Source organism: Babylonia areolata, chromosome 2, assembly GCF_041734735.1.
Source record: "Babylonia areolata isolate BAREFJ2019XMU chromosome 2, ASM4173473v1, whole genome shotgun sequence".
Lineage (NCBI taxonomy): Eukaryota > Metazoa > Mollusca > Gastropoda > Neogastropoda > Buccinidae > Babylonia > Babylonia areolata.
The window spans coordinates 66,661,952-66,674,451 of NC_134877.1; the positions used below are offsets into that span (position 1 = coordinate 66,661,952).

Genomic DNA, 12,500 nt, shown 5'->3' on the forward strand with positions numbered 1-12,500 from the left:
GAAACCCTTGATTAAGTTTTATCCCTGGACCATGTATCTGTCTATGTATTTTTTTCAGAACCCCCTTATTAATTTTTGTCCCTAGTGTATTCATCTGTTTTTGTTGTGTGGTGTGGGTTTTTTTTTGTGTGTGTTTTTTTTTCTTTCTAGAAACCCTTGATTAATTTTTGTACGTGGTCCATTCATCTGTGTTTTTTGTGTGGTTGTGTTTTTAGAAACTCTTTAATTTTCATCCCTGGTCCATTCATCTGTTTTTGCTGGATTTTTTGTTTGTTTGTTTGTTTGTTTTTTTGTTGGTTTTTTGTTGTTGTTGTTGTTGTTTTTGTTATTGTTTGTTTTTTTTTTTTTTTTGGTTCTTGTTTTTTGTTGAGGTTTTTTAGAAGCCCTTTATTAATCTTTGTCCTTTGTCCATTGACTTGTTTTTGTTGTGTCTTTGTTTTTAGAAACCCTTGATTAATTTTTGTCCTTTGTCCATTCAGATGCTTTTTTTTCTTTTGTTTTTTTAATTTTTTTTGAAAGCCTTGATTATTTTGTTTGTCCTTGGACCATTCTCCCGTTTTTTGTGTTCTTTTTTTAGGAACCCTTGGTTAATGTTTGTCCCTTGACCATTTATCCGTAATTTTTTCTAGAAAACCTCGAATATTGTTTGGTCTGCATCAGGACTTGATGAATAGGCATTCTGGTTTTGTTGTCTTGTGCTTCGTCCTTTTGGCTTGTCAGCTACCCTTCAGCAATTTTGGGTTTTGAATGCCAGTTATTATGTATGATTATGTTTAGTTTTCAGCTTGTTTGGTTTTGTATATATACTTTTATGTTCTTATTCGCTGAAGAAATGAACATAGGCAGGTCCAATTTGAGGCATTTTACAAGGGAAATAACTCATTCAGTTTCCATAAATTTAATCCACCGCTTTTAACAGCTTTGGTGCGATTCAGCCATTTTAAACTGGACATAGCCAATCTATATCTGTGAGAAAAAAAAATGCGACATTTATATATTTGTTGTTGTTTCTTCTTCTTCTTCTTCTTTTCTTTTTTTTTTTTTTTTTTTTTTTTTTTTTTGTTGTTTGTTTGTTTGTTTGCTTACTTACTTTTTTTTTCTTTTTTTTTCTCAAAAGACAAATTGTGTGTCGATTATTTTTGTAGGTCTTTTTTTTCTTAGAATCTTTTTAAACATCTCCCATTGTTGGATTATTTTGCAATAATATACCGCTGCATTCTAAAATGTCATTCAACTTTTTTTCTAAGTCTGTTCAAATTCCGGTCATCTCTCTCTCTCTCTCTCTCTCTCTCTCTCTCTCTCTCTCTTTCTCTCTCGCTCTCTCTCTCTCTCTCTCTCTCTCTCTCTCTCTCTCTCTCTCTCAAGGGAATGTCCAACAAGGGAAATACTGTTATCATTTTCGATTGCTTTAATTCATCCCTAATTATGTTAAACACTTTGTTGCAATGAAGTCATTTTGGAATTGCTATTAGCCAAGCTGTGACAGTAACAACACGAACATTATTTTCCATTAGAGTAATAAGAATGCAAATGGAAATATGCCATTGCAGCTGCATTTTGTTTCCTTTGTTCTTTTTACGCCTTCCATCGCGGGATTATTTACAGTGGATATGCTGCTGAGTTTCGTTTCTTTTGTCTTCAGTGGAAATCTCTCTCTCTCTCTCTCTCTCTCTCTCTCTCTCTCTCTCTCTCTCTCTGTGTGTGTGTGTGTGTGTGTGTGTGTGTGTGTGTGTGTGTGTGTGTGTGTGTGTGTGTGTGTGTGTATGTGTGTGTGTCTCGCTCTCGCTCTCTCTCTCTCTCTCTCTCTCTCTCTCTCTCTCTCTTCAAATTGTTATTGCTTGATCATTATCTTGACGTATATTCAAATTAATTTTCATGTCTTGTACTCTCTCTCTCTGTCTCTTCTCTAATTCTCTTCTAGCTTTGTAGTGTTGTAAATGCCAAATTACCATTCATGTAACCATGATTATAATGTGCATACTTTACTGATATAATGATTACCCTCTTCCGTTTACTGAAATATTTTAGATATTAAATAGGACCGGAAAAAAAAATAAACATTGTCTTGCTTACTATATTACCCTCAGAAAATAAGATGAAAATCTCTCTTTCTCTTTCTCTCTCTCTCTCTCTCTCTCTCTCTCTCTCTCTCTCTCTCTCTGGGAATATTTTTTTTACTCTGTGTGTGTGTGTGTGTGTGTGTGTGACAAGACAAGACAAGACAAATTCAACTACACACACACACACACACACACACACACACACACATACATACACACACATACACGCACGCACGCACGCACACGCACGCACACGGAGAGAGAGAGAGAGAGAGAGAGAGAGACTTTTCTTTCTTTTGTTCGCATGTGATATCTTGGCCGTTTAAGTTTGTTGTGTTTGTTTTTTTTTTTTTTGTTTTGTTTTTGTTTTTTTGTTGGTTTGTCTCACGTGTCCGTGCGGAATGCAGCACAATGAATTCCTATTTCACATTACCTATTCATATATTCATTAAATCATTCAATATTTGTTTCTTCTTTTAATTTGTCTATTCGTTGAGAGAGAGAAGGAAGGGGGGGGGGGAGAGAAAGAACAATTCCGCACATGAGTTTGTTGCTGGGTTTTTGGTTGTTGTTGTTGTTGCTGATTTTTGTGGGGTTTTGTTGTTATTTTTTACTCGCTTGTTATTTTTCACGAAAGCGAAAAAAAAAAACAAAAAAAAAACAAAAAAAATTCGCTTGGCAATGACAGCGATATCCAGAGGGCACCTGTTTGCTGACGCTACGTGCTCGCACGAACGGCACTACTTCGGTTGCAGAGAAGGGTTGGAATCACGTTGTCCATGAATGATATGACGTCTCATTGCTGCTGCTTTCGTTCTAGTTGCTGTTTGTATAATCATCGTATGATGTCCTGGTGTTGCTGTTTGTATAATCATCGTATGATGTCTTGGTGTTGCTGTTTGTATAATCATCGTATGATGTCCTGGTGTTGCTGTTTGTATAATCATCGTATGATGTCCTGGTGTTGCTGTTTGTATAATCATCGTATGATGTCCTGGTGTTGCTGTTTGTATAATCATCGTATGATGTCCTGGTGTTTGATGGTGTTATCCTTCGGTAGGGAAAAGAGAGAGGAGGCAGGCCAGGGATGGATACATAATTATGTGAACTTGTGACCTCGTCGTCTAACTGGAATGAAAGTGGTGTTATTTCATTGTGTTGATTGTTTGCCATCTTGCAAGAGACATGCCTGACAGACTGATGTTGTCGTTGCTATGATATCATTGTCATTGCGCCATTCTTTTGCTGGGGGTTTTCGCACTCTAGCCCCTCCCTGTTTGGATCGCAGTCGTAATGATGGACTCCCCAGCTTCACGGGCGCAATAGCCGAGTGGTTAAAGCGTTGGAATTTCAATCTGAGGGTCCCGGGTTCGAATTTCGGTGGCGCCTGGTGGGTAAAGGGTGGAGATTATTCCGATCTCCCAGGTCAACATATGTGCAGACCTGCCAGTGACTGAACTCTCTTCGTGTGTATACGCACGCAGAAGATCAAATACGCACGTTAAAGATCCTGTAATGCATGTCAGCGTTCGGTGGGTTATAGAAACAAGAACATACCCAGCATGCACACCCCCGAAAACGGAGTATGGCTGCCTACATGGCGGGATAAATAAGCAAAACGGTCATACACGTAAAATGGTGAATGCTGCGTGTTTGTTTGAGTGTGTATGTGTGCGTGCTTGAAATCTGATTGAATGACACAGGAAACGAATGATGAGCGCTCAATGGCAGCTGTCAGTCGGCTCTACCAAGGAAGGCAGCCTGTTGTGTAAATGACTCCGCGTTTGTAAAGCGCTTAGAGATTTGTCTCCGACCGAGGATTGGCGTTATATATCAGTCTTCACGAGATTCTGTTCCGGACTTTTCCTTTCTGTGGCTGTGAAGTGGTCTGTTTCTTGTCACTTCGTTTTGTTATTGTTCTGTGTGTGTGTTCGCGCGTGCGAGTGTGTGTGCGCGCGTGCGTGGGGCATATTTTGTGACGTGTGTGTGTGTGTGTGTGAGTATGTAGTTGTAGTAGTAGTGATGGAGTCTCCCGTCGGTCCGACGGATGAGTAGGCAGTTGTAGTAGTAGTAGTAGTAGTAGTGTTGTTGTTGTTGTTGTTATACACATTTTCTCACTGTCCGCCTTCCAAATCCAATAGCCATTATCTGTCCCAGACCACCACCACCCCACCCCCCTCCCCCCAACTTGATAAATTGGAGGATTTAGGATGTGGGTTCTTGTTGTTGCCCAGAATATGTTAATCTCTCGTGTACATGCTTGCTGTGTATGCTTGTGCATTTGTGTGCATTGTTGCTGTACAGTGACGGGCGCAATAGCCGAGTGGTTAAAGCGTTGGACTGTCAATCTGAGGGTCCCGGGTTCGAATCACGGTGACGGCGCCTGGTGGGTAAAGGGTGGAGATTATTCCGATCTCCCAGGTCAACATATGTGCAGACCTGCCAGTGACTGAACTCTCTTCGTGTGTATACGCACGCAGAAGATCAAATACGCACGTTAAAGATCCTGTAATGCATGTCAGCGTTCGGTGGGTTATAGAAACAAGAACATACCCAGCATGCACACCCCCGAAAACGGAGTATGGCTGCCTACATGGCGGGATAAATAAGTAAAACGGTCATACACGTTAAATGTTGAATGTTGCATGTTTGTTTGAGTGTGTATGTGTGCGTGCTTGAAATCTGATTGAATGACACAGGAAACGAATGATGAGCGCCCAATGGCAGCTGTCAGTCGGCTCTATCAAGGAAGGCAGCCTGTTGTGTAAATTACTCAGTGTTTGTAAAGCGCTTGGAGCTTTGTCTCCGACCGAGGATTGGCGTTATATATCAATCTTCACCAGATTCTGTTCCGGACTTTTCCTTTCTGTGGCTGTGTAGTGGTCTGTTTCTTGTCACTTCGTTTTGTTATTGCTCTGTGTGTGTGTTCGCGCGTGCGAGTGTGTGTGCGCGCGTGCGTGGGGCATATTTTGTGACGTGTGTGTGTGTGTGTGAGTATGTAGTTGTAGTAGTAGTGATGGAGTCTCCCGTCGGTCCGACGGATGAGTAGGCAGTTGTAGTAGTAGTAGTAGTAGTAGTAGTAGTTGTTGTTGTTGTTATACAAGTTTTCTCACTGTCCGCCTTCCAAATCCAATAGCCATTATCTGTTCCAGACCACCACCACCCCACCACCCTCCCCCCCAACTTGATAAATTGGAGGATTTAGGATGTGGGTTCTTGTTGTTGCCCAGAATATGTTAATCTCTCGTGTACATGCTTGCTGTGTATGCTTGTGCATTTGTGTGCATTGTTGCTGTACAGTGACGGGCGCAATAGCCGAGTGGTTAAAGCGTTGGACTGTCAATCTGAGGGTCCCGGGTTCGAATCACGGTGACGGCGCCTGGTGGGTAAAGGGTGGAGATTTTTACGATCTCCCAGGTCAACATATGTGCAGACCTGCTAGTGCCTGAACCCCCTTCGTGTGTATATGCAAGCAGAAGATCAAATACGCATGTTAAAGATCCTGTAATCCATGTCAGCGTTCGGTGGGTTATGGAAACAAGAACATACCCAGCATGCACACCCCTGAAAACGGAGTATGGCTGCCTACATGGCGGGGTAAAAACGGTCATACACGTGAAAGCCCACTCGTGTGCATACGAGTGAACGCAGAAGAAGAAGAAGAATTGCTGTACAGTGTGATGTTTATTAAGTTTATTTACATTACACATTATTGTTTGTGAGGTGTGTATGTAAAGGATTTTGTCTTGTTTTGCCTTTTAGTTATATAATGTTTTAGGTGCGTGCTCGCGCGTGTGTGTGTGTGTGTGCGGGCGCGCGCGTTAAATCTTCTGTCGAGAAATAAGGCGGAATATGTCAAAGACAGCACTATCTTGTGGGTTTGTATTCTGTCATGCGATTGTGCCCTCTCTCTCTCTCTCTCTCTCTCTCTCTCTCTCTCTCTCTCTCTCTCTCTCTCACCACCACCCTCCAAACCTGTCGCCCCCAATTTACGATGATTTTGTTTTTGTGTCTTATATTTGCTTTTTTGTTGTTGTTGTTGTTTTTGTTTTGTTTTGTTTGCCGGTTGATGTGTTTGTTGCTAATGATTTTTGTATGTTCAATTCCGTTATAATTTATATATTTCTTTCAGTCGTGATGTGACGACCTATTGCGGTATGTTTTGTTTGCTCGAACCAAGCCATAACTGGGCGTGAAGAGAAGTCTCGCTAGAATGTGCTGTCGGTTTTTCTGTTGTTGTTGTTTGTTTCGTTTTGTTTTTCTTTGTGGTGCTGTTGTTGGTGTGTGTTGACGTATTCTGACCACCGGCCTCCTTCTGTCTGTTTTGGACAGGAAAGCAGTGCGCGCCATACTGGTTCTGTTCCCCCTCTTGGGGCTGACCTACCTGCTTATGTTCTACGGACCTGCCAGCGACACGGACCTGTACCGCATCTTCAAGTACCTGAACGCCGTCATGCAGACACTGCAGGTCAGTCAGGATTGAGGGGCAGGGCCGAAGGGAGGGTGTGTATATGTGTGTGTGTGGGGGGGGTGGTGGATGGCGGCGGGTGAAGAGGGGAAGTCGGGGGGAGGGAGAATTGGAAGGCGTGGGATGGGTATAGTAGGTTGAAATCGTGGACAGGGTGTTACGGAACCACTTGAAAAACGACAAAAACATAGGTTTTGGGGGTTGTGGGGGGTGGGGGTGGGGCGTTGTGGGGTTTGTTTGTTGCTGGGTTTTTTTGTTTGTTGTTGGGTTTTTTTGTTTGTTTGTTTGTTTGGTTGGGTTTTTTTCAGTGTTTTGATTTGCTCTTTTATTAAGGGAAGGATTGAACACAGTGGTGCAGACACTGCATTGCAGGTGTGGAAGGGATGGAGGAAGAGGGGAGGTGGGGGGGGGGGCAGGTTAGAGGGAGTGGTGGTGGTTGTAATATGTCGTGATCGTGCATGTTGAGAAGTAATTCTCAGTTGCAGACAATGCAGGTTGTAAGGGGATGTCAGGTGAGGTAACTGGAGAACAACAGGTTGTAACTGTGCATAGTGTTATGGCGAAACCACTTGAAGAACGACACATCCACTTTCAGTTTCATATTTTGATTTGTTTTACTCCCGGAGGCAGTTTGTAACAATCAATGGCGCAGACACTTTTCCCATGAATGATGATAATAAAGGTTCATTCTGTCTTCTATAGTACAGGATCCTCATTTCGAGTTCAGTTGGAATGCTAACAATGTATGATTTTACCTCATTATTGATGATATACTGGCTGTGAATGTCGTGTAGCGCTAGCCTTGTCGCATTTCATTCACGAACGCCGTATGAGAAACTGAAAAGTCCTACTACTCGACTCATTCCCGTCACACAAAGCTAAATTACACAGCGTCGGTCTCCTAGCTAGGGCCCGAACTACACTAGCAAATCAAAGATGTCTTCCTTGGCCAACCGACAGCAGAACATCAACGCCCTCTGGGTACCAGATCCGTCAAAAGAAAGACAACTCTTTATACTAAATATAAATGGTCATAACCATTGTCGGTTTGCATAATTTGATCATAACTGAATAACCAGTGTCAGCAACAATTTCTCGTTAATTTAGAATTCTTGTAATAGGATTTTTCCCAATCATTGTCATTCACTTTGACTTGCGTATCTGTGAGTATACCCAGGTAATATCTAAATCATTACAAAATAAGAGTAACCTAGAAGGCGACTTGTTATGTTCACCAATTTGCCAAGACTGATCAAGAAAACAAAGTACGATTTTTCACAGAATTATAAAGTTTTCCTTTTGTAATCTTCCTTCCAGAGTCGAAATCCGTGTGTCCAATATAGCTGTATTCACTGCTGAAAAAAAAAGACCAAACAAGTTCAACAAGTGCATCCCACTGCACATGAGGAACACAGGGCACAGTGCAGCGTGTAGTCACAGTGCAAGGCAGCCAAATCATGAGAAAGAACATTTGGCCTTACGTCCGTGAAACACCCTTTCTAGCTTTTTTTTTTTTATAGAGAGAGGTAGGGGAGAGAGAGTAGAGAGAGGGAGAAGAGAGAGGCGAAGAGAAAGGAGATAGAGGCAGAGGGAGAGAGATGGTTTGTCCAGTTAAGGTCATAACCGCATATGAATAGTGGGTAATAACAGTTTTAGCTGTGTCATTGCAGTTGGTAATATAAACAACGCAACGTCTTCACAACAAACTATCAGTGAATCTAAGAAATATGTGTCTCTCTTAATTGCAGTGCTTTATAAAGATACATAGCAAAACTATGTATGATGTTTTTATCGTTTGATGCCATTAATAAACATAGCCGAAACAAGCATGCATATATATATCATATTTTGGAGGAATGAATTGGATTCGTAAGGAGAGAGAGAGAGAGAGAGAGAGAGAGAGGTGGGGGGGGCGGGTTGGGGGTGAGGGGGTATAGAGGGAGAGAAGCAATTTTCTTTTTGGCGAGGTGGTGCAAACAAGTCTCTCTAACTTTGGTGTCGGTGTTGGGCGAGATGGAGCCGCGCTTCCTACCTCACTATTGTGGGGAAAGATTGCTGACACTCTATCACCAGGAGAACAATTTCTTTGCAGCCGATGAACTGTGGGACTGACGTCAGGTTTGGAGGAGTCTCTCGGCTTTCCTTTTTTCTTTTTTTCTTTTCTTTTTTTTTGTGGAGGGGGGGGGGGGGTTGGAGGGGGGGGGGGGGGGTCGTTTGCTGGCAGTTTAGTTTCGTTAAAGGTTCGGTTCCTACCACTGTGTCAAAGGGTTTGACAATCACTATATCATCACAGGGAAGAGAGTACAATTCTATCTTTCATGCTTTCTCTCAACGCGCACGCACGCACGCACGCACGCATGCGCGCGCGCGCGCTTATACACAAAGTATGAGGATGGTGGAAATGGAGAGGGAAGGGTTTAGAGTTTCCATGGAAAGTTATAACACCCCCCCCCCCTCAACCCCCCCCCCCCCCCCAAAAAAAAAAAATAAAAAAATAATAAAAAAATAAATAAATAAATAAATAAAATAAATTAAAAAAACATTCTGAATCTGCACGTACAACACGAGAACGTATTCCTTATCTGTCAGTCTGAAGAAATACAAAATACAACAGACTCACAGTTTTTGATCAAATTAATTGTCACTGCAACATTACTGTTCTTCGTTTTCAGGGGTCACGTCATATTTAGCGCGCTCATGTGTGTGTGTTTGAGAGAGAGAGAGAGAGAGAGAGAGAGTGTGTGTGGGGGGGCGTGTGTGTGTGCGCGCGCGCCTGTGTGTGTACGTGTGTTTGACACTTTCTCAGTGGAATTGTTCTTTGTGCGTGTATGGGACAATACGGTATTAAGACATGCAGAGAGAGAGAGAGAGAGTTGGAGTATATTTGATAAACAGGGGGTGTCAGAAAAATATTGTTTTTTAAAACATGAGAACACTTACAATACAGGCTTTCGCGAAATTGGTTTATTCTGCAGACGAGTGCTCGTATTCAACTTTTGTACGTTTGTTCTTTGTTCCTAGGGGGCTGAAGACTTAACCTAGAGTGAATTTGTCAAGTTTGAAGTTTGGAGGTAAAACAAAGTGTTTGTGTATGCGTTTGTGCGCGTGGGTGCGTGCGCTCGTGTGTGCTGCGTATATATATATATATATGTGTGTGTGTGTGTGTGTGTGTGTGTGTGTGTGTGTGTAGAATCATGGAGTGTTGTGTTCTCTCGCTAAAGTAAGTGTTTCGGCATTGCAGGGTCTACTGGTGGCTGTCTTTTACTGCTTCCTCAACGGAGAGGTACAGTGTTATGTGGTCCTTTGTCTTCTGCCGTGTTTCTGTCCTGGCAATCGATGTCGCATCATATTGCTGACTGATTATCATTCTGTTTGTCTAGGGCTGAACAGTCTTGTATAATCTTTCTCTCTATCGTATAACACTGCTATGTTTTGTAATGTTTAGGGGTGAGGATCCATTTGAAACAATCAATACTATAAAAAGATTAGTTAACTCACTCAGTACGGCCAGTCCTCTCTTCTCCTGTACACAGACCCCTCGGATGTCCTGTGGGTGTCTGAATGATCCAACATTTAGCTTCCGTCGTCAGAATTGTGGTATTCTTTGTCAACATTCACCTCTTCAGTATAAGAGTCTTCCGCTTGTAATATTTTGATGATGGTAATTGGGCTGAAACGCTGTTAACGTCGTCTCTTTCGCCGTTCGTATGGAGAGAGTTAAGCAGATGAGCCATTTTAACTGCAGGTGTGTTAAGCAACAACGCTTACGATCCACGCGCAACCTATCATATCAGTGCGCTGTTTCCGGAAGTCCATAAATTCACAAAATTTAATAGTTAAAATGCGTACGACACAACACAACTATCACAAGAAATCTCTCTGTAGATTCGATTTGCTCACCGACAGGCGCAATAGGCGAGTGGTTAAGGCGTTGACTTTCAATTTGAGGGTCCCGGCTTCGAATCTCGAGAACGGCGCCTGGTGAAGATTTTTCCGATCTCCCATGTCAACATATGTGCAGACTCGCCAGTGCTTGAACCCTCTACGTGTGTATATGCAAGCAGAAGATCAAATACGCACGTTAAAGATCCTGTAATCCATGCCAGCGTTTGGTGGATTATGGAAACAAAGAACACACCCAGTATGCACACCCTCGAAAACGGAGCATGGCTGCCTACATAGCGGGGTAAAAATGGTCACACACGTAAGGGCCCACTCGTGTGCATACGAATGAACGTGGGAGTTGCAGCCCATGAGCGACGACGAAGAAGAAGAAGTATCAGTATCAGTAGCTCAAGGAGGCGTCACTGCGTTCGGTCAAATCCATATACGCTACACCACATCTGCCAAGCAGATGCCTGACCAGCAGCGTAACCCAACACTCTTAGTCAGGCCTTAAGAAAAAAAAATCAATAAAAAGAAATAAAATAAAATAATAAAATAAAATGAATAAATAAATAAAAATAAATAATAATAAATATGAAATAAAATAAATAAATAAAGTAAAAAAATAACAAAAAATATATAATAATATAATAATAATAATAATAATAATAATAATAATAATAATAATAATAATAATAATAATAAATAAATAAATAAATACATACATACATACATACATACATACATACACACACACATACATACATACATACATACATACATACATACATACATACATAAAAAGAAAGAAAGAAAAAAGGAAAAAAAGAAAGAAAAGCAGAAGACGATTTGCTCACCTCAAACCTACCCACCCTCCCAGCCCAGCCTCCCGGTGAGAGCGCGTCGCCACAGCTTGTTTTTGTTGTCGTGCTGGTCTGTCGAAGTGTTTCTTACTACAGTAATTCGCCAGGTTTGTGGTAGCCGTGGTTGTTTTACGAGTGCGAAAAGTAGGGAGAGTTATCAACTCAATCGAAAGACTAGCGCCCAGAATACTACAGTGAAAACTGTACTTAGATCAAACCCGAGATCCTGGAATACATTTAACGTCTTTATTTCTCATTTGATGCACATCCCATATTTATTGTTCTTGGTTCCTTTGAGACTGGTATTTTTCCTCCGCAGTTTTTGTCGAAGGCATCCATCACTTTCGGAGACTATGGAGTTGTGCTATGGGCTATGCTTCTGGCTTGAAAGGCGCATTAAAAGTGGCTGTCTCTCCCACACTTTGTGTTACACTCCATCTCGCTCTCTATGATCGGCTTTGGATCCACTCTGTTTACGCATACCCAGATTCAAACACTCCACTGTTGGCCGCCATTCTTTCTCTGGACCTTGCAATTAGAATGAACTTCCTCTGTCGCTTTGTCAGGTCTCCGCACTCAGCTCTTTCACTGGCCTTGAAACCCACCTCTTCCCAAGACAGCCTCCCTTCCCTGCCTCTTCCTTGTCTTCAGTTTCTCCAGTTTTAGAGTTATGCATACGTGTAAATGACTGGTGCGAAAGCGCTTTGAATTGTCTCTGCACAAGATTCAGCGCTATATAAATATCATTATCATTATTCTCATCATTATTGACGACGTCTGATGCTGGTCTGTCTGTCCGACGTTGGGTCTTCCTTCTTTGCCTGTCGGCATTGTCTGCTTCATGGAGGATTGTTCGGAGGCTTCAGTTTTCCACGTGTCTGGACTGATGTTTCGGGCCTTCAGGCGTCATTGCAGACATCTCTGTACCGTAGCTGCTATTTCTTCTCCGCCATTTTAATGCTTTTTATAACACATATACTTCGTTGAATAGCTATGGTACCCATTCACGTTTTTATGCAGTTTAGTGTGGACCCTTTCAGATCATGAATTTGTAAACAACAATATCGCCCTGGAATCCAAAACTGAATTGTACTTTTGACAATGAATATTCCATTACAATCTGACCAACTCGATGGTTTTAACACAAAAAGACAAAATGGGTTACGAATCGACCAAACTTAGAACCATGTATTGATATATTTTGATATATTTCAGTGACCAACA

At 41.9% G+C, this 12,500-nt stretch overlaps 1 protein-coding gene across 1 annotated transcript in view; it reads left to right on the forward strand.

Annotated features, from left to right (window-relative positions):
* Positions 1–12,500, forward strand: part of LOC143278154 (corticotropin-releasing factor receptor 2-like) — a 217,349-nt gene that overhangs the window by 204,072 nt on the left and 777 nt on the right. The window contains exons 10-11 of the mRNA XM_076583199.1: positions 6,393–6,528; positions 9,770–9,811. Of these exons, the coding sequence (XP_076439314.1) occupies positions 6,393–6,528; positions 9,770–9,811 (178 nt within the window). The remainder of the gene's footprint in view (positions 1–6,392; positions 6,529–9,769; positions 9,812–12,500) is intronic.